Here is a 23723-nt window from a genome sequence, read left to right as displayed (position 1 = left end):
CGATAAACCGCTAATCCTTCAGGGATAACCTCCACCAGCTCTCCGCATTCCTCGTCGTATCCCCACATCCCCATCAGATTTGGTATTATTCCTGCGGTCTCCGTCTGGCTGCCCATGTCTCGGTGTTCCACACTTGTGATGCTTTCTGCGTCGTTATCTTCTTCTGGAGTTGGTGCGCGGTACAGCACCGCTGGCAGGCGTGGTCCAATGACGACGAAGCGGCCATCGGTGAGGTGGGTGGTGGACACTCGGGTGCCATCAGGGTACTCCCATATTTTTGTATATACTGGGCAGTATATACCATCAGTGTAGAGCAGGACTTCTGGTGCAGCTCTCTCAGCGGAATTCCACACAGCTTTTGCCTTCGTTTCTACTTCCATACAGTCGACCACATTCATTGCAGGTATATAAGGGGAACGTCCCTTACAGAAGATGCCGCTGGCTGCTCCTATCGGGAAATGCCCCAGGTAGCACCGGGTGCACCATAGGGCCGGGGTCACCTCCCATAGGTGCAATATCTGCTCCGGGAGGATCCCACAGCAGATACAGCGGGCATCCTCCTGGAATGATGTTGAACACAAAGACTTCATTCATTTTTACATTTTCAGAGCGTTTTTACAAGCAAAGCTAGCAAGCAGGGGGTGGTCTTATTTTCATTCTTTTTTAAGGCCCCCTCTCAGCATTGGAGCGCTTTGTAGAGCGCCGTTCGGCCAGGGAATGCAGCCATGGAGACGCCAACACCATTGGAGGAGGTGTTAGGCCTGGGCTTGTGGGCCCATCCCTTCTCGGAAACAGAGGTTCATACATCATGAGCCAAGCTGCTATACCGATCGATGATTCAGAACCCGCCCAGTAGATGGCGACAGTTATGCCCCAACCTATGCCCCAAAGAGCAATGGCGCCGATCTTGTGGAGCCAACGCCCTCTTCCTCTTTCCTTCATAGCCATGGTCATGACCACGAGGTACGCCAGTGCTGCAACTGCCATCATGGCCTCGACGATTACCGAGACCAACTTCAGTGGGTTGTAGAAAACTGCAGCGAGGTCGATTCCCAACCAGATGATTACCAATTGCGGCCTTTACTAGACCGAAGCGGGTGGAGTCGATGTGGATTCTCCCCAGGAGGTAAGTTGCGAACCAGGACAGGGTGAGCCACATTGATCGTCGATTGATGTTTTCAATCACTGTTTTCAGACACCCTACAACTAGGGCTAGTATTCTTAGCGGCTGATCTATGGACCATTTGCCCATGCAACAGTAGAAGAACCATATGATCTCAAGGACCCAAAAGTCCAGTTCGGTTAATCGGATCACTGGCCTGCAGGTGCGTTCTGCGTCAGAGGAGTTCTGGAATGCTTCAGTTATACTCACTCCGAAGGTGGTCATTGCTGAAGGTTCAGTGGTTGTGGTCTTGGTGGCGTTGGTCATCTTGGCTATTGAGGATGAGTTGTTCTTTTCAGTATGATGCTCTTGGTTGAGGTTCTGGGTCTGCAATGGCTATGGCGCTCCAGTGGTTCACCCTTTATAGGTGGGTGGACTCCTCCCTTGTCCGTGGGAGGAGTCTCTCCTTTACGTCTCCTTTTTCCTTCAACTTCCCCTTAAAGCACGAGGCAACAGTGGCTGCTACCCCGCCCTTAATGGCGGCACAGATTATTAGGCCCACGATCACAATTCCAACAATCATCATCAAATAAGGCCAAAGCCAGGAGAACAAACTCCCCATCCAGCCCCTTATGACCGTGAATCCTTCTCCAATCTTCCCTGCTAATTCTTCCACTACGATTGTTGCGGTCCCGACCATGGAGGCTCCTGTTAGTTCGATCCAACTGCACTCGTGTTCTCGTCGGCCGCTCCCGCAACTTAGCCAGTGTTCTTCTGGCTCATAGCACGTTCCGTTCCCATAGGGGCGGTTAGCCCCTACCCATTCAAATCCTTTGTCTTCCTTACCCTCACAGAGGCTCTTCCTGAAGGTGTGGCCCTCAGCTAGAAAGACTGTAGGGTTGGTTACTGGGGGAATGATTTGGCCGTTCACATTTACTCTGTCTTTCATGCGATGGCCCAGGATCAAGTTGGTGCAGCTGCTGGTTAGAGGCCCTGACCGTCTCCATTTTTTGTCTGTACCCTTCACCCAGGTTACCTCTTGCACGTGGGTTTCATATTGTGCTCCATAGTGTGTCTGGCAATGGTCTTTCCATCCTGGCACAGTCTCACAATGTCCCCCGGCCAGGCTGATGTTGCAGGTCGTGTTTCCTCGATTGCATTCCATCTTCCAGGGCCACGGGCCTATATATGGTTCTGGTCGGCTCCAAACCCCAGGCCAGATGTCTCTTTCTTTCGAGTATACTGTGGCCAGGTACTGATACTTCACCCAGTAGTTTGTGGTTTTAGTTAGACATGGCACCACCCATTCCAACACTTCTTCCTTCTGTAGGCCCCACCAGGTTGAGCTGTTGGCCCTGGTGTGGGCCTCTTTCCATGCCTGCAGGGTTGCGGCACAGGGCTGCGGCGCTGAGGCGGCAGGAACTGGAGCAGGCTGCGGCGTAGAGGCGGCAGCGGCAGGAACTGGCGTAGAGGCGGCAGCGGCAGGAACTGGAGCTGGCGTAGAGGCGGCAGGAACTGGGAGCGGGAACTGGAGGTCGCTGCTGCTTTGGGACAGCAGCGGCGGGAACTGGAGGTCGCCGCGGTACGGAGATGGCGGCGGCCGGGACTGGAGGTTGCTGCTGCTCTGGGACGGCAGCGGCCGGGACTGGAGGTCGCCGCGGTACGGAGACGGCGGCGGCCGGGACTGGAGGTCGCCGCGGTTCGGAGACGGCGACGGCCGGGACTGGGGAAAGCTGTGCCGCAGAGGCGGTAGGAACCGGAGCTGGCTGCGGCGAAGATGTGGCAGGAACAGTAGCTGGCTGCAATGCCGTCCGAATACGGGGAGCCGGAGTCGGCCGGGCCACCGAGTGTTCCGCTACACTTGCTTGGCTCCGTCTCCAGCTGAGAAGGTGCTTGGCCATATAATCAGAGTCCCCCAGAGGGTCAAACTGTCTCCTCAGCTCCGCCACAAAGTCCACATAACCCACAGTATTAGGCCGCTCAAAACCTAACATTCTCGCGGCCCAGTCCAAAGCCCTTCTCCGCAGTAATCCCACCACGTAGGACACCTTGGACCCGTCCGAGGCAAAAGTCTGAGGCTGATGGTCAAATACCCGTTGGCATAGCAACAGGAAGCCCTGGCACTTCCCCAGTGTTCCGTCATAGGGATCCGGAGCCGGCACGGGGGATTCCCAGACCGGCGGAGCGAGGACAGGCGGGAATCGTGCGGGTGCTGGAACTGGTGGAGACTTGACTGTCTGGGCTAGTTCCTGCCCGAACCAGCCAATCCGAGAAATTTCAGCAGCGAAACCTCTCATCTCCTCCAGCAGCCTGGTAGTGCTGTACAGCGTAGCTGCTCCTGTGGTTGCTGGGTCCATTATGGTCAGGTCGTTCTGTCCTGGGAGTTCACAGGTAGGACCCAAACGCAAGACCACAGGAGACAGAAGTGAATATTAACAGGTTTTATTTAGACTGTGCGTGCAGGTGTGGAGCCCGTGGTCCGACACCCGAGCGGCAGATCGACGGTGTGAGGCCCGTGGCTCGACACCGGAGGGCTGGTGGGTTGACGCCGTGAAGTCCTGTGGCTCGATACCAGAGAGTAGCCAGATCGACGGTGTGAGTCCCGTGGCTCGACACCGGAGGGCTGGCAGCTTGACGGCGAGTGTAGTCCGTTTAACACAAGTCGGGTAGAGCGGCGGAATGTAATCCGTAGACCACAAGGAGGGCAGAGCGGCGGAGTGTAATCCACAAACACAAGGAGGGCAGAGGATGCCACGGGGTTTCAGCGGGTGAAAGACGGTACGACCTGACAACCCCAGACTGCAGGACCAGAGCTTATGTAGTGACAGGAGACTCATTAATGGGCCCTGAGTCTGGTGTGTCAGGCTGCAGGAGGTGATCGGCTGGAGTGTCCTCAGCTGTGCACAATCAAGGGTGCGGCCATGGGAGGTGTCTGGAGGCAGAGGACAAACAGAGCACCTGGCACACCACAACAAACAGGGGAATGACAGGACACATGAGGAGAGGAGATCAGGGGAAACACACACCGGGTCAGACAGGGATCCTGGATCCTGACATAATCTTCGGAAGTGCTGTTCCGCGGTTTCTTCGGGACCCATCGGTTGGTCCGTCAAATGGGCCAGCCACAATCTCTTCGCTTCGTCGTTCGTGGAGCTGGCTTTTACCATAAGCCATTTTTTGCATCAGATATTCTTGCACCGATTCTTTTGGGTCTCGGTTGGCCACCATCGCCTTGATCTTTTTGAACTCACCAAAGCTCTGGGTGGAGGCTTGCATCTTTGTTATGCCGTCATTGTCTTCAGTGGTGGTGAGGCAGCTGCTTCGTGCGAGGCCCTGCCCTTGAGATGGCTGTTCGTCTTCGCTCTTCGAGATGTCTTTCAACAGCGCTCTTTCTTCCTCCGCAGCCAGCTTCCAGGCTGCTTTCTTCAGGCGTCGTAGCATGACATCGTACACGATCGCCACAAAGCCCGTGCGGAAATTACTCGTCAGTTCCGTGGCTTTTGCGAGGGAGCCGTAGGTCGGGGTCATCAGAAAATTCACCCATTCTCCATTTGTTGCGTAGACCATTGTTCCTTTCATTCCCTCGAGGTCGTGCAACCATATTTCTGGAACATCATAACCTGTTTGACCGACCTCTGGAACATAGGCTTTTCTTCCGTCTTTGGTGGTCATGGGCCCATATTGTTCGTCTCTGGCGAGTTTCTGCGAAGCCGTGTACACTGAAAGGAGGGGCAGTGCGTTCTTCTTGCCTTTTCTGCTTCCCTGCTTCAGGTCTGTTACTCCTCCCGGAGCCTCGTATTCGATTGAAGTCAGGCTTTGCACCGTGTCTTCTTCGTCTGAACTTTCAACTGCGGTTTCTCCCTCACCCTCCCTCTCTGGTCCTGCAGACGGTGAGGCCAGCTGAGTTGGTTCTGGTGTTCTCTTCGGAGTTCTGGGACTTGCCCCGATCCGGTCTGGACTTAGGAACCTTATGGACCCTTCTCCTCCTGTCTCGTAGTGCATTCTCTGCAGGCCGACGGACTCCGCTGGGCTGGTGATCCCACGCTGTGATCTTTTTGGTACGGGGGTTTCCACGTCGGTCTGCACCGCTACTTCTCGGGGAGAGGTGATTGGAGTTTCTTTTTTCTTTTGACGTTTCTCCTGGCTTGAGCTGACTTGTGGACGTCGCTCTTCTTGTCTCGAGGGACCGGGTGTCGATTCCTGGTAGCCCCTCGGTTCTGCCGCTTCTTTCTTTAATCCTGCTGATGACGGGAGCCGTGGTAGAACAGCTTTCACAGCTGGGGCGTCTTCGTCCTCGTATTTTGGCTGTCCTGCCCTCCAGTTGTTTGGCCCCTCAGTTTTGTAGAGGGGTCTCAGTATTTTCTCTTTTCGCTCATGGTATTGGGCCGCCGAGGTGACTATCACCAACTCTTGGATATTGCTCCAACCGTGGGTAGCTTTCATCAGGAGGCGCATAATCCTCATCGCCGCTTCTTCCGCTACCTCCCATGGTAGTTTGCCGGACCTGGCCCCGTCGTTGCATATGACAACTCTTTTGAAGGACATCTCGCTTGCTCGGGTGACACCTTTTTCGATTGCATCTTCTATGTCGTCCCGATAGGTATCCTGATTTTCACCATCCTCATATTTTTCGATCGGGACATGTAGCACCGCAAAATGACTTGATGTTCCGCCGCTTGTAACCACTACCGATGGCTGGTTCTCTCTATATCCCTTGAGGCGCTCCTCGAGTTCTTCTTGGTAGGGTTTGCCTGCCTCTCTCACCAGTCTCTTTCTGAAACGGGAGAATTCATGGAGGTCTCTCATCCACCGCAGGGATGCTCCAAATCGGATTGACAGGTGTAATTTTGGGCAAATTAAGCCGGTTCTTGGCTTAAGAGCAGCGTGGCTTCATGGAGCTACTTGATCCGCTCCAGGGCTGCTCAAAATCAGATTGACAGGTGTCATTTTGGGCTACCGATATAAATTGACAGACAAATAAACAGACACCCACAGCCGAAGTTGCACGGGGTCAAAGTCGGCGTGTGGACCCTCGGTTTGTGGTTCTGGGAGTGCAACTGGATTTCCGGAGCGTTATTTTTCCAAGTGTTTCCGACTTTAACTTTGTTTTTTCGGGGTTCTGGGACTCTATCAGGGAGCTCCATGAAGCCACGCTTATTTTAAACCAAAAACCGGCTTAATTTGCCAAAAATAACACCTGTCAATCCGATTTGGAGCATCCCTGCAGTGGATGAGAGACCTCCATGAAGCCTCGCTGCCTTAAGCGACGAACCGGCTTAAAGAGGCCAAAATGACACCTGTCAATCCGATTTTGAGCAGCCTTGGAGCGGACCAGGGAGCTCCATGAAGCCACGCTGATTTTAAGCCAAAAACCGGCTTAATTTGGCCAAAATTACACCTGTCAATCCGATTTGGAGCATCCCTTTAGCGGATGAGAGAGCTCCATGAAGCCTCGCTGCCTTAAACCAAGCACCAGCTTAAAGAGGCCAAAATGACACCTGTCAATCCGATTTTGAGCAGCCATGGAGCAGATAAGGGAGCTCCATGAAGCCACGCTGATTTTAAGCCAAAAACCGGCTTAATTTGGCCAAAATTACACCTGTCAATCCGATTTGGAGCATCCCTTTAGCGGATGAGAGAGCTCCATGAAGCCTCGCTGCCTTAAGCCAAGCACCAGCTTAAAGAGGCCAAAATGACACCTGTCAATCCGATTTTGAGCAGCCATGGAGCAGATGAGAGAGCTCCATGAAGCCGCGCTGCCTTAAGCCAAGCACCAGCTTTAAGAGGCCAGGTTCTCGATTTTCATAGCGCTATTTTTCCAAGTATTTTACAACTTTCACTCGTTTCTTTCGGTGCTTCTGGTGGTCCACATCTTCATGGTGGTTCTGGTGGTACAAATTCATTTTTGGACGGCTATTTTAGTCGTATTTTACAACTGAACTTTCGTGGATCTGGGAGTCCAAGCGCCTGCATTTCAGGGTTTGGAGGGGTTTTCCGGGGGCCACATCTCCCCGGAAATAGAACGCACAGACGGGACAAGCCCCTCCATTGTCGGCCTTGACCTGGGCTACCGATAGAAATTGACAGACAAATTTTTTTTGGTATGATGACGTAATGAGGGAGTGGTTGTACGCCGTTGCTGAGTCCACAGAGACGGGATGGAATTGACAGAAGTGGGGTTGTAGATGATGAACTTGTGCTGGGAGCCGATATGAACATCACTGGGAGGGATGTAGCTGAGGTTGTTTTTGTTTATGGCTTTGTGAATGCGGTGTGAACGGGGCAGCCTCTCTGTCACAATAGTCTGAATGGGGAGAGCTGCAGCTGAATGGGTTGATGACATGGAAGGCCAGGAGGGAGAGCAGTCAAATATGCCGCTAGCAGGCGGCTACCCAGCTTGTTAAAATGAATACCATCGTTCTTAAAAGAGGAAGAGCAGTCCTAAAACAGATAAAAATTGTCAATGAAGCTCACGTAACATTATATTCCCTTAACTGTAACTGTAATTCAGTGGCGGCCGTGCATTTTATACCTGGGCCTTCACTGCCGTCCTGCAGCTGAAATACCACCTTATAACCACATGATGGCGCCACAGCTTTTATTCATTTTTAAGGCTGTAACTATATACGTCTTCGTATTAAACGTTCGGTACGAGGTTTACATTACGTTTGAATAATACTAGAGTATTTGGAAAATGCAAAACCTTCAACTCAGGAATATAATGTTTTCGGCGATCATGTAGGACAGTGGTTCTGAGCTGGTCTGGCTGTGGTACACACCATCATTCCTTAATGACAAGCCGCGACCCACACAGAGTGTTTTAGGATTTTACTTTTGTTGTGAAAAATATAGCTGTCTTTCACACTTAGAGCAGGTTTAAGAATGAAACAGAAAGCTCTCAGAGGCATATAGTTGTATCAAAGCAATAGATTTATTTATCAACAGAGTTATTCAGCCCAGCCATCAAACAAGCTTGGGTGCTAATGGATGAACTTCGCAGAGATTCACCATGAGACACACTTGAACACATCAGCGTGAACCTTAATATAGGGGGTCCACCCCTTGATACACATTGGTCAAAGTCAAAGATGCAGGCGTGGCACGTTTTTACGTTATGACACCTGGATGGGGGCCGTGGATGTCCATCCACCTTGGCCCCTCCCAGTAGGCGTTGGTTTCCATCAGTGTGAGTGAGATGATGCATGCGACAGGACCTGAGAAAGAGTGTGTGAAGAAGTTGGGCTCTGTTGGGGCGTTGTCCCTCGCTTGAATCTAACTGTCCATTGTGTCTTTCTTATCTTCTCTAAAGATGGCGTCCTGTTCCTTGTGACGCAGTTAAATCAGTAACCTTCCTCCTGCTTCTCTCTGGCCTTAGTGTGTGCTGTGAGCACTGTATAAGTGGTTAATAGAGCTGCATAAGCTAATGGTTATTAAAACTACAAATATGCTAGTGATTAATTAAACTGTATATAAGTCAATTGCTACTTAAAGCTGCATATAAGCTAATTGCTGATTAAAGCTGTATATAAGCTAATTTTATCAACAAATCCCTCTCTTGACGTCTGAAGGACGTCACTTTCTTAACTTTCCTACCCTGTTCACACGCTTGTGTCTGCCTCTGCCTCTCCTGACCCTACCAGGCTGTTCTGCTCTTCCCATACTGGGTAAGCTCCATAAGGAGGGGGTGGTGATGGTTCCTTGGAGAGGGCAGTGGTGATAAGACGGCCAACCAAAGAACGAATACAGGGTATTATACAACATCCACATGAGACCAGTATTGCAATGAACACACCCACTGACACTGCTATTGACAAGATCAGGTGCTTCCATTTTCCAAACATGTTTTCCATCCAATCTCCAAATGGATTGTTCACACCTGATGCTTCCTGCATTTCGTTTGACAGTGCCCTCAGACTATTCAGTGCTTTTGTGACTGAACCGTCCGGCGCAGTGTTGTTGGGGATGATAGTGCAACACAGGTCTCCAAACATTGAGCAAAAGCTCCAAAGCCATTTTGTTTTGCATAGAAATCAAAGAAGTTGGGGCCAGCTGCTCAGCCAGACCCTCTATTGCATCCCTAGTATGATTAGCCAAACGAAGAACATTGTAATGCACATAATTGATACGATCAACATTTTTATTCACAGTTATCCATGGAATAATGCTTGCGATACTCTCAAAACCTGCTGGTCTATCAATTTGTATTCATTAGGCACTCCTCTGGGCACTCCGATTGCATCTATGTAGGTTGGACCTTTGTCCAGACTGAACTCAGTTCCAGCTGTTCTTTTTGCTAAGATATGTCTGCGTCTGCGTTGGGTCAGGTTTTGTACTTTAAATATGGATGCCAGAGTCGTGCCATTTTGTGGAGTAGCCATTTTAGTCATATTTGTCATGCATGCGTATCCTGTTGGGTCAGATTCAGGATATAGTGGTGCTGGTTCGGTGAACCTAGCTGGTCTAGCTGCAGCACAAGCTATACAGCCACTCATTTTGTTTTTTATAGCATTATCAACAATTCAATTTAACCAAACATTGTCGTTTCCATGTCCTGTAGCTAATTGGATCACCTGTTGGTGGTTGCTGAAAAGTCAAATTACAAATTACAAAACAAATTATGCATTTTGCGTCAGATTACCTCGGACCTCTGTTAGAGATCTGGACGGCTCAGGTGCTGGGGCACAGTGTGACAGGTGGTGCCAAGGTGCTCCTGCTTTACCTATGACTTGGACCGAGTGTGAAGTAACCTCCTTCACTTCGTACGGCCCTGTCCACCTGGGGTCAGTCCACTTTCTCTTATGAACTTTGACCCTGACCCAGTCACCCTCTCGGATGAGATTTTTTACCTCTTCCTGGTCAGCTGCACTGGTTCGCTGGACCTGTTTGGAGAGAGCCTCCGTGAGAATGATTAATGCAGTCATATATGCCTTCATTTCAACTTTCTGCACATCTAGGTATATGTACATCTATGTATCTATGTATATCTATTTATATGACTACCGTCTCTTGGAGGACCAGGCATTTGCCTCCCTGTCATTAACTCATGTGGTGAAAGATGCATCTTATTTCCTTGTGCGCTCCTCATTGCCATTAGAGCTAGTGGTAAAATTTCAACCCATGTCAGCTTTGATGCTACACATGTCTTTGCTATTTTCGATTTTAGCGTCTGATTTGCCCTCTCTTCCAGTCCTTGTGACTGTGAATGATACACTGATCCATAACTATGTCTGATTCCTAGTCTGGCTTCTACTTCCTGCAAATGCTTATTACTGAAATGTGAACCATTATCGGAGTATCAGTTCTGTCTGCAGCCACTTCATTACTGTCTGTGCGTCTTCTTTTTTAGTTGGGATTGCCTCCACCCACTTTGAGAATCTGTCAACCATTACCAAGATGTACCTTTTTCCTTGTACTCTGTTTTCATGTCCCATGTCAGTGAAGTCTGATGCTGATGTCCTGGAAGCAGGCTGATGGTACAGGATAAGAGCCCATAGGTGTTTTGTACGGTTCCTTCACATTGTGATCTCTGGTTCCTGTATGGCTGTTTTCAGAATCATCTGTTTTGGTCTGTATCCTCCTACTTCTTTAGCAGCTTCATCTGCCATGTCGTTTCCCGCAGCTATCCTGGTTCTTGCTTTGCCATCATGTCCTTTGCATTTCATGATTGCCACTCTGTTTGGTAGGCTCATAGCTTCCACCAGTGCCATGATTTCTTTCTTGTGTTTGATGGGTGCGTCCATTGATGTCGTGAATCCTCTTCTTCGCCACATGGGCCCATCCACGTGAGCTGCTCCATGTGCGTAAGCAGAATCTGTGAAGATGTTTACTGATTTTCCTTCTGCTATTTTTAAGGCTTGTATGAGCGCTTCGACTTCTGCTAGCTGCGCAGATGCTGGTTGAGGTAGGATACCTGATGCTACTATTGAGTGTTCCATATCTTCGAATTGTCTCACCACAGCATAGGATGCTGTGTTTCCTTCATCTCCTTTGTAGCAACATTCTTCCTGTTTCATAGACAATATGTGCTCTTGTGCATTCTTTTTGAATTTTCGATTTTCTTGCAGCTCCGAATGTGAATTTTGAATTTTCCGATTTTCTTGCAGCTCCGAATGTGAATTTTTTCTTAGGAGGATTCTTTGATGAGTCTCTTTCTCATTTTCTTGCAGCTCCGAATGTGAATTTTTGCTTAGGAGGATTCTTTGATGAGTCTCTTTCTCCCCCTTTTTTCTGATACAAAACTGCATTTGCCATCCCTCCTTTTTGTTCAGAAACATCTAGGTGGAAAGGGAGTGAATAGTCAATTCTTGAAGTGCCGATGCATGTGACAGAGTCTGCGTGAGAATGGTGAACACATCTTCATTCTTCATTCTTGTGTTCAAACTAGGGGGGCTGAGGTGTTTCATGATGGAGGATGCTTTCTCTGTGGGCTGTGGGCTGTGGGCTGTGATTTGTTAAGGCAATATGTGGGTCTGGAACTGGATATGACGCAGGTATTGTGGCTAATAGTTGCAGCAGTGTCTCTGTTGTTGCCAGGTATGTGAAAGATCTTGCTGTTCAGCTGGTTCTGGCTTCTTGGATGCTGATTGCCTGTCCCTCTCTGATAATTTCCTCTTCTTCCACGTGGTGAGCCTTGTTGTTGTTGCTGACCACGCGTGGGGCAGTCTCGTGCGCAGTGACCTGGTTTTCCACAGTTGTAGCAGTAGAAAGTTCTTCCGTGCTGCTTCCTTTTGTCTTTAGCAGGCATTTGAGCCACGTCAAGCTTTGCCAGCTGTCTCATTAGTGACACTTGTAGTGCTTCGAGCTCTACATCTGATCTTTCCACAGCTGCTCTGTATTTATCATAAGTGTGTTCTTCGCCTGCCATGACGTCTTCCTCTGCAAATATGCAATAAAAAATCTGAATTCAGTATTCTCAAATGTCCACCAGATGGAGCCAAAGCTCCTGTCCACTGTTCCTGTTGCAGTTCCTGAAGTGGCCACAGAAAAGCCAAAGCTCATGTCAAATGTTTTTTCTTTTCAGTTCGTGAAGTGCCAGCAGAGGGAGCCAAAACTCCTCTTATGCCTTCAAATGACATGTTTGCTCTCTGAACAACTTCATTCACACTGGCTCACGTTCACAACCTTGCTTTTCTCTGGAACGTGTGTGTGTGAAATGTTGATCTATTTTATTATTAACACTTATGGTGAAGAGGACGAAAACAGTATAGTTATAAAATCATTTCGAAGTCTCTGTGTGAATAGACACAAAAGCTCTTGTCCATTATACTAAGATGGCAATTTTCAGCCCTAATCTGATGGTTTAGCAAGCAGTTACATTTCAGGGTCACTGTTATCTGTTCCTGTCGTACGAAAGGATGACGGAATGCTCCTTTCGGCGTTTTTGACCTACATACAGTGACCTCACAACTCCGCAATATAAGCTTTACAAGTATAACACGTATTATTTAACAGTGTATGAATATTTTTTTATTTACAAATCCCCCTTTTTACCCCTGCTAGGTGTGAACTGCTATGTTTTAATTACACATGCAATGGCTGTAACTAAATGTTTTATAAGGCAGACAGTGTGCACCTAACCCCCACCTTTTTAATTGTCTTCCGCTCTTTGTCCTTGCAGTCGGACACAATTCAAGGATGCACCTGTGCTTTCTTATCAGGAATAGTCTAACTCCCCAATATTCCCAGCGCCTGTCTTGACTGAATGAATGGATGCTCTGTTTCAGCTTTAAACTTTGTTTTCTTTTTTTTTTTTATCTGTCTGGTTGAACGAGTGGCTGCTGTGTTTCCGCATTAAACTTTGCTGATGGTCCCTACGAAAGACAAATTCCACTATATCTGAAGTCTTTATACCTACTCCAATAAAACTAACACTTAGATTAACCCTCAGCTGTCTCTCAGTCTATTCTAGTGATTTATGTGTGTGTGTGAATGCAACGCTTGTGTATAATGTGTGTTTTCTGCGGCACTAGACATCAAACTTTGGACACACACGAACATGTTCAGCCACAAATCAAGATCTCAGCTGTCTGTATCTCTAAAGGAACGCACAAACTTTTTTCACAGCTTTCAGCACTCCTTCTCTCATATACACGCTTCAAACAATCACACTCATTTAAACAAAAGTGAATCCATACACTGCGTTATCTGAAAATGCGCACAGATCACAAACACGGTCTCAGAGAAAGTGGATAGGTTTTACAAATGCAGTCAGATAATAAACAAAAGTTAAAACGTACACCTCAGCGGCAGCTCGCTCATGTACGCTTCAAATAGTCACACGCATTCATACCAAATAATCAAAATCACACGCTGCCGTCTCTGAACACTCGACAGTTAATCCACTTTCTCCAAACTCAGCAAACCGACTGCTGTGCTGACTGACCTCTTGGCCACCGCACAAATGAAAAACTGCTTCTCAGCAAACAAACACAGTCAAATGATAAACACAAATTAAAATCAAATCTGAAATGCGCACAATTCACAAATACGGTCTAGAAGGAAATTAATATCTTTACAAATGCAGTGAAACAATGAACACAAATTAAAACGTACACTGCCGTCTCTTTAAGTCAAATCATAAATCAGTCACAAGCGCGGTCCTTGGAGGAGATGAACAGCTCTTTTTTTTTTAGACACTATTTAGCAGCAGCGCATTTCAACAGCAATTTTCTTTTTTCTCAACCTCAGCAAACAGACTGTGTATCGCTGGTCTCTTGACCACGACACAAATGACAAACTGCTTTCTCAGCAAACAAAAACAGTCAGATTATAATTTATTCTTTCCCTCTCTTGCACACAAAAGAAAACAGCGCTATTTTAATGCATCACAACGACCGCTGCGTATCATAAAACACAAGTACAATATCTGCGTGGAAGGCCGCGGTGCTACCAACCACACCACCAACGCAATACATCAAACAACACAATTTAACACAGTTAAGTAACTAAGGCCTCTGCTCTGGACCTGTTCTCTAGTTACTTCATTACACAACAACGTCCGTTATCAACGATTCATCTATTAACTCAAGATTTGCGCTCTCGTACAGAAACTCCGTCGAGGATACTCTAAGCAGAGATATCATGTTTTTTCACTGCACGCCACTCACAATCCTGGTGTCCTGAGACTCGATGTCTTGATGTATTATTTCACGGTCAATTCTCTCAATACAGTTTATCAATGACATCAATGACATATACATATATCCCCGTCATGTTATGCAATTTCTTCGTAGCCCAAGACGTCTTATAATTACGTTAAAGATTACGCTTTATTTGTGGCAGGAATTTGAGCGCTTCATGCGAGGCGCGTGACAGCGACAGAAAAGGCGCGCGACCGCGTCCCACACTACTTCACTCTACGCTGCCACAAAAAACGTCATTTTTCGCCTTTTATCTAACGTCTTCTGCTGGACTCATTCACACATATGTACAAAAACCCCAAATGCTGGGCTGAACAACCCTGCCGCTGTGTGATTACTCTTTACAATACTTTTATGACTACGCAATACTTACAGTTCGGACAGTCGGATAAAATTTGGATCATGTCTATAATACAATATGCAGAATTCAGTTAAATAGGCTTCTGCTCACCTTGAGATGTGCCGGCACTATCAGACTGTCTCCCGAACTGCAAGCTCGCTCCGATTGGCAATTATCGGTTCCCAGCCTCAGGGGAGAGATGCGCCGTTATCTGGAATCACAAAGAGAGGCCTGTTATCATTCCAACCCGAAGCTCCGTATCATATGAATCACGTCAGGGTCACCAAATTGTTGTGAAAAATATAGCTGTCTTTCACACTTAGAGCAGGTTTAAGAATGAAACAGAAAGCTCTCAGAGGCATATAGTTGTATCAAAGCAATAGATTTATTTATCAACAGAGTTATTCAGCCCAGCCATCAAACAAGCTTGGGTGCTAATGGATGAACTTCGCAGAGATTCACCATGAGACACACTTGAACACATCAGCGTGAACCTTAATATAGGGGGTCCACCCCTTGATACACATTGGTCAAAGTCAAAGATGCAGGCGTGGCACGTTTTTACGTTATGACACCTGGATGGGGGCCGTGGATGTCCATCCACCTTGGCCCCTCCCAGTAGGCGTTGGTTTCCATCAGTGTGAGTGAGATGATGCATGCGACAGGACCTGAGAAAGAGTGTGTGTTTATCAACACTTTCACAACGTTTTAACGTACTGCTCTGCAAAGTCTTTCCTCGTCTCAGCCCCCTGTGTGGTACATCTCACTCCGGTCAGAATGCCCATATTTTATTGGCTGAGCTGCATCACATGATGTGATTCACTAACCGACGAAGCCGCTGTTAAGTTTCGTTTCATGAGTCACGTGCTCGCCCACTGACCAATCACAGCACACTCTGCACGTCGCGGCAGAGCTACACATGGACACTGAGCTACACGTAATGCTGACGTAGCTATAGGCTGGCTAGCAGGTGATGACACGTCAAAGAATACGCCCAACATGTCAAACTAAAGATCTGATTTGTTGAACACTATGACAATCAACAATATCGTCCCCATTCACTGAAACTGCAGTGGATGCACTTCTGAGTCTGCAGGCCTCGGGCCTCTCTTCTTACCTAGAGACACAGAGGTGAAATCTGATTGGATGAAAGCTCTACTTAAAACTAGCTGCACTGGAAGTGTAATGGGAAAATATGTAATAACTATTTTGTTATGTTTTAAAATATGTACAACTGAAAGTGATGAACACAGACATACGCAAAACAGCAGTCCTACAGAAGCAGTTAATCAATTTATGAACCAGATGTCCTGTTTTCTCTTACTTCAGGTTTAACACACGCCCACACACGGAAGTGAAGGCTGTAGCCTCTGTGTGACCTCGTTGTGAAACCTTAGACCAGGGGTGCCCAATGCGTCGATCGCGATCGACCGGTCAATCGCGAAGGAAGTGCAGGTAGATTTCATGCCATTCAAAAAAAATTAGATGTCAGCCTCTTGTGACCGAGCGTCCTAGGTTCGTGTATGAGGGGCACTTATAAGACAGACATGACAAAGTCTATCATCGTCCATCCTCCCTATGGCATTTGACACTTGATTGACGTACAGGGCAGCCAGTCTGAGATCACGTCTTTTCTAACCACACATGCGCAGTCAACCGCAGAAGCTACTGCAAAATTCCGGCGAGCTAATTTGTTAGCCTTCCAATGTATTTATACTGAAGAAAGGGTATAAAAATGAGAGCGGTAGCTGGGCCAAGTAAGAAACCAAAAACGTACCACTTCCATGCGGAATGGGAGGAGGACTTTTTTTTGACGATGTCATTTTCGAAGTCCGTTTGTCTGATCTGCAAAACTACCATCATGGACAGTTTTTGGAATTTACACACAGAGGAAAAGTACCCAAACATGAGGAAATGTGCTACCTTCCTGACTGCATTATTCGGCTCTACATATTTATGTGAGTTAGCCTTTTCCCACATGAAGAATATTAAGTCAAAACACCGTTCCACCATGACTGATGATCATATGAAGTCTGCTTGAGCCGGGCTACCAGCAGCTACTGTCCGGACTATGCAACTCTGGCCAATCCCATTCAGTGCAAGTCATCAGAATAAGGTAATGACCAAAAATGTACAGAATTGTATTGTGCCATAAGGGTTCATGCAGTTATGCAAGGTACGCCAACATATATTGCAAATATAAAGTATACTCAGTATATATATATATATATAAATAAATAGATATTTAGCATTTTTAATGTAGGTAGATCATTTTGACTTGGTCATTTTAAAAGTAGCTTGCAAGCTGAAAAAGTGTGGGCACCCCTGGCTTAGACTCACGTGTGCAGAAGAGGGGGGCTTGTTGTAAACATGACTTGTCCTCAGCCATAAACCTGTCAGGAATTGAATAATGAGCAGAAGCTCGTGCACGTCTTAAGGGGCCCTTTTACCCCCTGTGTGTATGATGTCAGTGAGAAAACATGACTCCGCTGTGTATAAAAGGGGCTCGATTCTGTAGCTCGGGGAAGTCCTTTCAACATGCTTCAGGATACGTATCGTGTTGGAATAACTTCCCTTGCAAGAAAATAAATGGAGAAAAGGACAATGGATCACGATGGCCAGTATGAACAGGAGGAAATATTACAGCAAGAAAAATCAATTACTATAAATACAGAATACAGAATTAATAGACTTGGAAAATTGTGATCCATCCTTTACTAAATATGTTATTAAACCTGTGAAAATAATAAAACATTAAATTAACATCTAAAGAATGTGGACTTGAATATATCCATGTAATGGTGACACTGTCATCCTGTTCATCACAAATATAATATATATCATATTGCTGTTGACACTAGATGGCACTAGAGCACTGTGCAGAACGAGCATCCTCTTCGGCAGCCACTTCATTTGTGTGTTTTTGTAAAGAGCATTATTAAAAGACAAATAATGAAATTAAGTGACATTTCGATATCCGAGTTTTAATGTCTTCCTTCAAAGGTTAAAGTATCTTTATCGTCTCATACGGGGAATTAGTTTACATAAAAGACACCCAAACCCCAGATGAGTAACAAGTTTAATCTGCCGTTAAACATGTGAATGTTAGCCGGCACAAAGGATACATATCTTGGTCCTCATAACGGGTGCTTTAAAGTGACAACCTGAGGGTAGCAGCTCAAACTGAATGAGCATTAGGTTAGATCCTGGCACCATGGATGGCAGCTCGTTCCAGGTCTAGGAGCACTCTTCTATAAAATCAGAAGTGATTAGTAAAAGCAAAGATAACATCACTGCTTTGATGATTAAAACCTCCCCTTCTAATGTCAGTCCTCTAAGTCAGTGTTTTTCAACCTTTTCTGAGCCGCGGCACATTTTTTACATTAAAAAGATCCCGCGGCACACCAATAACCAAAAATGTTACAAAATGACACCTTTTCGCATAATACAACATACTGTATATGCCAGGGGTGTCAAACTCAATCCCAGGGAGGGCCAAAATTAAAAATTGTGACTACGTTGAGGGCCAAATAGAGTCACCATTTAATTAACAGGATAGAAGGGATATTGGACAAAGGGCAAAAAGAATACATGTTTAGGTAGGCTACATTATTTTATGCATATGTGCCAGAGCCAGATGTTTGGCATCTTTTCGTGCATGCTAGTTCAATTCAATTCAATTGATTTGAATTTAGCCTCAGAGGGCTTTACAATATGTACACATTTGACATCGTCTTGTCCCGGGACCCTCAAATCGGAACAGGAAAAACTCCCCCAAAAAAAAACCTTTAACGGAGAGGAAAGAGGAAGAAACCTGTGGAAGAGCAAGAGAGGAGGGATCCCTCTCCCAGGATGGACAGAAGTGCAATGATGTCATGTGTAGAACAGGATAGTGAATTACAACACATTCAATGTAATTACAGCACATTCAATGTATGACACAACCACGACAGGAGGTAAGACCTGGTCCGGGTAAACCCGGATACACAGGAACCTGTGAGGCAAGAAAGCACAGAGACTCTGGTGAAGAAGCAGGTCAATAATGTGCATTAATGGTATCGGTAATATGAAATAGTAATGTGAGTAATAATAAAAGTGATATTAGCAGTTGGAGTCAGCATGGCCATGGTAGGAGGAAGGACCAGGGTCCAGATGAAACCATCCTCCATGGAAACCTGTCAGGAGAGAAAGCACAAGGACTCCGGGGAAGAGACAAAATCAGTACTGTGCATTAATGGTATCGGTAATAGGATTAATAATGTTAATAATGAAGATCGTAGTAGGTGTCAGCAGGGCCATGGATGGTTAAAGAACCAGTGTCCAGATAAAACTGCAGTCATGGGAACCTGTGAGGCGAGAAAGCGCAAATACTCCGGGGAAGAAGTAAAGTTAGTAATGAGCATTAATGGGACATCAATGCATACAGACGTGGAGCCCATGGAGAGGCGCTCAGTGTATCCTAAGGAAGTCCCCCTGTAGTTTTTGCCGATACCAGTTTGCCCATGGGCCGGTCCAAGGCAAGCCAGAGCCAGCCCTAACTATAAGCACCATCAAAGAGGAAAGTCTTAAGCCTACTCTTAAATGTGGTGAGTGTGTAACCCTGAATTAATGGAGCGCAGCTCTCTAGTAGGGCAGTATGGTACTATAAGCTCTTTAAGATATGATGGAGCCTGACCAATTCGGGCTTTGTAGGTAAGTAAAAGGATTTTAAATTCTATTCTAGATTTGAAAGGGAGCCAGTGCAGAGAAGCTAATACAGGAGTAATATGATCTCTCCTCTTAGTTCGTGTTTGTACACGAGCTGCAGCATTCTGGATCAACTGGAGAGATTTAAGAGACTTATTAGAGCAGCCTGAAAATAAGGAATTGCAGTAATCTAGTCTAGAGGTAACAAATGCATGAACTAATTTCTCTGCATCGCTTTGAGGTAGGATGTGCCTGATTTTTGAAATATTACGTCGGTGAAAAAAGGCAATCCTAGAAATTAGTTTTATCTGAGAGTTGAAAGACAAATCCTGATCAAAGGTAACTCCAAGATTCTTTACAGTGCTGCTGGATGCCAGCGCAATGCCATCTAGAGAAACTATATCATTAGATAACTGATTTCGGAGGTGTTCTGGGCCGAGTAGAATAACTTCAGTTATGTCTGAGTTTAACATCAGGAAGTTGCAGGTCATCCAGGTTTTTATGTCCTTAATACATGCTTGCAGTTTAGCGAGCTGGTTGGTTTCATCTGGTTTGATCGATATATATAATTGAGTATCATCTGCATAACAATGAAAGTGTATAGAGTGTTTTCTGATAATATTGCCTAAAGGAAGCATATATAAGGTGAACAAGATTGGTCCAAGCACAGAACCTTGTGGAACTCCATAACTGACGTTGGTCTTCATCGAGGCTTCATCGTTTACATAAACAAACTGAGATCGATCCGATGAATAGGATCCAAACCAGTTCAGTGCGATTCCTTTGATGCCAATATCATGTTCCAGTCTCTGCAACAGGATGTAGTGGTCTATAGTGTCGAACGCAGCACTAAGGTCTAACAGGACAAGAACAGAGACGGAGTCCTTTGTCTGATGCGATTAGAAGGTCATTAGTTATTTTTACCAGAGCTGTCTCTGTGCTATGATGCTTTCTAAATCCTGACTGAAAATCCTCAAATAAACTATTGTTACGCAGAATGTCACACAACTGATTTGCAACTGCTTTCTCAAGGATCTTAGAGAGGAAGGGAAGGTTAGAGATCGGTCTATAGTTGGCCAACACCTCTGGATTCAGAGTGGGCTTCTTAAGAAGAGGTTTAATCACAGCTACTTTGAAGGACTGTGGTACATGACCTGTTAGTAAAGACAGGTTGATCATATCTAATAAAGTTGTGCTCATTAATGGTAGCACTTCTTTAAGCAGCCTAGTCGGTACAGGGTCTAAGAGACAGGTGGAAGGTTTGGACGTAAAAATTGTTGAAGTCAGTTTGTCAAGGTCAATGGGAGTAAAGCCATCTAGACATACATCATGGTTTACACTGTTTCTAAGGTTACTCTATCTGTGGAAAGATCGGTCGAGGGCAGGAGATTATTAATGTTCTCTCTACTAATTATAATCTGATCATTAAAGAAGTTCATGAAGTCATTGCTACTGAGGTCTATAGGGATGCTCGGCACAACAGAGCTGTGACTCTCTGTCATCTGGCTACAGTGCTGAAGAGGAACCTGGGGTTGTTCTTATTTTTCTCTATTAACGATGAGTAATAAGCTGCTCTGGCATTACGGAGGGCCTTCTTATACGTTTTAAGACTGTCTCGCCAGAGTAACCGAGATTCTTCCAAGTTAGTGGAACGCCATGTTCTTTCAAGTTTTCGCGATGTTTGCTTTAATTTGCGGGTTTCAGGGTTATACCATGGAGCGAACCTCCTTTGTTTTACTAACTTCTTTTTTAAAGGAGTAATAGAGTCTAGTGTCCTTCTCAGTGAGCTTGTAGCACTATCAACAAGATGATCAATCTGGGTAGGACTAAAGTTAGCACAGGAGTCCTCCGTCACATCGAAGCACGGTATTGAGTTAAATACAGACGGAATCGCTTCTTTAAATTGAGCTACGGCACCATCAGATAGACATCTAGTGTAGTAACTCTTGCATAACGGTGTACACTCCGTTAGTAGGAATTCAAAGGTTATTAGATAATGAGCTGATAAAAGAGGGTTCGGTGGATAGACTATTAAATCTTCTATGTTAATGCCATAAGTCAGAACGAGGTCGAGAGTGTGGTTAAAACAGTGAGTGGGTTTCTGTACATTCTGACAGAAACCAATCGAATCTAATAATGAGATGAATGCAGTACTGAGGCTATTGTTCTCGACAGCCACATGAATATTAAAGTCACCTACAATAATTACTTTATCTGTTTTAAGGACTAGACTTGATAAAAACTGAAACAATTCCGATAAGAATTCCGAATACGGACCTGGGGCCCGGTACACTATAACAAATATAACTGGCTGTATTGTTTTCCAGGTTGGGTGTGAAAGACTAAGAACCAAGCTTTCAAATGAGTTATAATCTAGTTTAGGGTTTAATAATAGGCTAGAGTCAAAGATGGCTGCTACTCCACCTCCTCGGCCGGCGCCTCGAGGAATGTGAGTATTGATATGACTTGGAGGAGTTGATTAATTTAGGCTGACATATTCTTCATTACTCAGCCAGGTTTCAGTAAGACAAAATAAATCAATAGGATTATCTGATATTAGCTTAATTACTAGTACAGCTTTAGATGACAAAGATCTGATATTTAAGAGTCCACATTTAATTATCCTATTTTGTTGCACTGTTGCGGTAGTTTTAACTTGGATTAAGTTATTTTGTTTAACTCCTCGATCGTTTATTTTTAATTTAATTAATTTAAGTGGTTCATTAATGTCTGGGGTTAGGTTCTGTGGAAACCCTCAAGATGGAGTGAAGGTGAGCATCAGTGAGACGACTCCTGTGTGGGTTTGTGTTCATCTTCATCACAGAGAAAAGCTCCTCACACAGGTATGTGCTGCCAAACATGCAGGCAGTGTTGCCAACTTAGCGACTTTCTCGCCAAATCTGGCGACTTTCCAACGCCCCATGGCGACTTTTTTTGTCAAAAGCTAGAGAGAGAGAGAGAGAGAGAGAGAGAGAGAGAGAGAGAGAGAGAGAGAGAGAGAGAGAGAGAAGAAAGAATGAGTGAGAGAGAGAGAGAGAAGAAAGAATGAGTGAGAGAGAGAGAGAGAGAAGAAAGAATGAGTGAGAGAGAGAGAGAGAGAGAGAAGAAAGAATGAGTGAGAGAGAGAGAGAGAAGAAAGAATGAGTGAGAGAGAGAGGAGAAAGAATGAGTGAGAGAGAGAGATAGAGAAGAAAGAATGAGTGAGTGAGTGAGTGAGAGAGAGAGAGAGAAGAAAGAATGAGTGAGTGAGAGAGAGAGAGAGGAAAGAATGAGTGAGAGAGAGAGAAGAAAGAATGAGTGAGAGAGAGAGAGAGAGGAAAGAATGAGTGAGAGAGAGAGAGAGAGAGAAAAGAATGAGTGAGAGAGAGAGAGAGAGAGGAAAGAATGAGTGAGAGAGAGAGAGAAGAAAGAATGAGTGAGAGAGAGAGAGAGAGAGAGAGAAGAAAGAATGAGTGAGAGAGAGAGAGAGAAGAAAGAATGAGTGAGAGAGAGAGGAGAAAGAATGAGTGAGAGAGAGAGAGGGGAAAGAATGCGTGAGAGAGAGAGAGAGAGATAGAGAAGAAAGAATGAGTGAGTGAGTGAGTGAGAGAGAGAGAGAGAAGAAAGAATGAGTGAGAGAGAGAGAGAGAGAGATAGAGAAAAAGAATGAGTGAGTGAGTGAGAGAGAGAGAGAGAAGAAAGAATGAATGAGTGAGTGAGTGGGAGAGAGAGAGACCTCTAAAGATCCCTAAGACCTGAATGACTGTATGAGAGACACAGAGAGAGAGAGGGAGAGGAGTGTGTGTGTGCATGTGTCTGTGAGTCTGTGTGTTTATCAACATCACTAATTTGCTCAATCGCGAACACCTGTGTGCCTGAAGCCATTTGAAAATATTCTCCATAGAGATCCTATTGAAAAAATAAAAAGCTTAATAATTCAAAAAGTTTAAAGGTTAGAAATATAAAAAGTCATAGCAGACCTCTGGTGAAAGAGCTGAACATTTTAATAGTTGAACGGTTTCTGTAGCTTAAAAAATGAAGGAGGAGAAGCGGTGCGACAGAAGAAATAGAAGAAGTTGAATAAAGATTCGAAGAACAATAGTATAATGCTTAACAGCATTCCAACAACAAAGAAACAGGATAACAATAGTTATATCAATTTATATCATTGTTGGAATGCTTAACAGCATTCCAACAATGATATAAATTGTCAATATTTGTGTTTTTTAATGATGGAATGTAACCAGTAATGTGTGTAAAGTATGATATCTGCGCAAAATATATGCCTTTTCTGCTCGTCCTCTCCGCCTGCGTGCTCTCTGCTCGTGCTCTCTGTCTGTGTGCACGACACTCTGAGAACGCGCAGCTTGGGGGGCCTGATCGTTTTGGCCCAAAAGAGACGGGTCTATGAAGCAGTTTAGCCAATTGCTGATTCAAGATATAAATGAGTGACATACAATTTAGCCAATCAGCGCCC

The 23723-nt window shown here is 45.6% G+C and overlaps 1 protein-coding gene across 1 annotated transcript in view; it reads left to right on the top strand.

Annotated features, from left to right (window-relative positions):
• Positions 1 to 946: 946 nt before the first annotated feature.
• Positions 947 to 23723, top strand: part of anos1a (anosmin 1a) — a gene marked incomplete at both ends in the record, with an annotated part of 46862 nt that continues 24085 nt past the window's right edge. The window contains one exon of the mRNA XM_079296805.1: positions 947 to 1019. Within this exon, the coding sequence (XP_079152931.1) occupies positions 947 to 1019 (73 nt within the window). The remainder of the gene's footprint in view (positions 1020 to 23723) is intronic.

The sequence above is a fragment of the Melanostigma gelatinosum genome (assembly GCF_949748355.1).
Source record: "Melanostigma gelatinosum genome assembly, chromosome: 24".
NCBI classification, from domain to species: Eukaryota; Metazoa; Chordata; class Actinopteri; order Perciformes; family Zoarcidae; genus Melanostigma; species Melanostigma gelatinosum.
The sequence above is the reverse complement of the archived record's forward strand: the minus strand, read 5'-3'. Positions and strand labels throughout refer to the sequence as shown.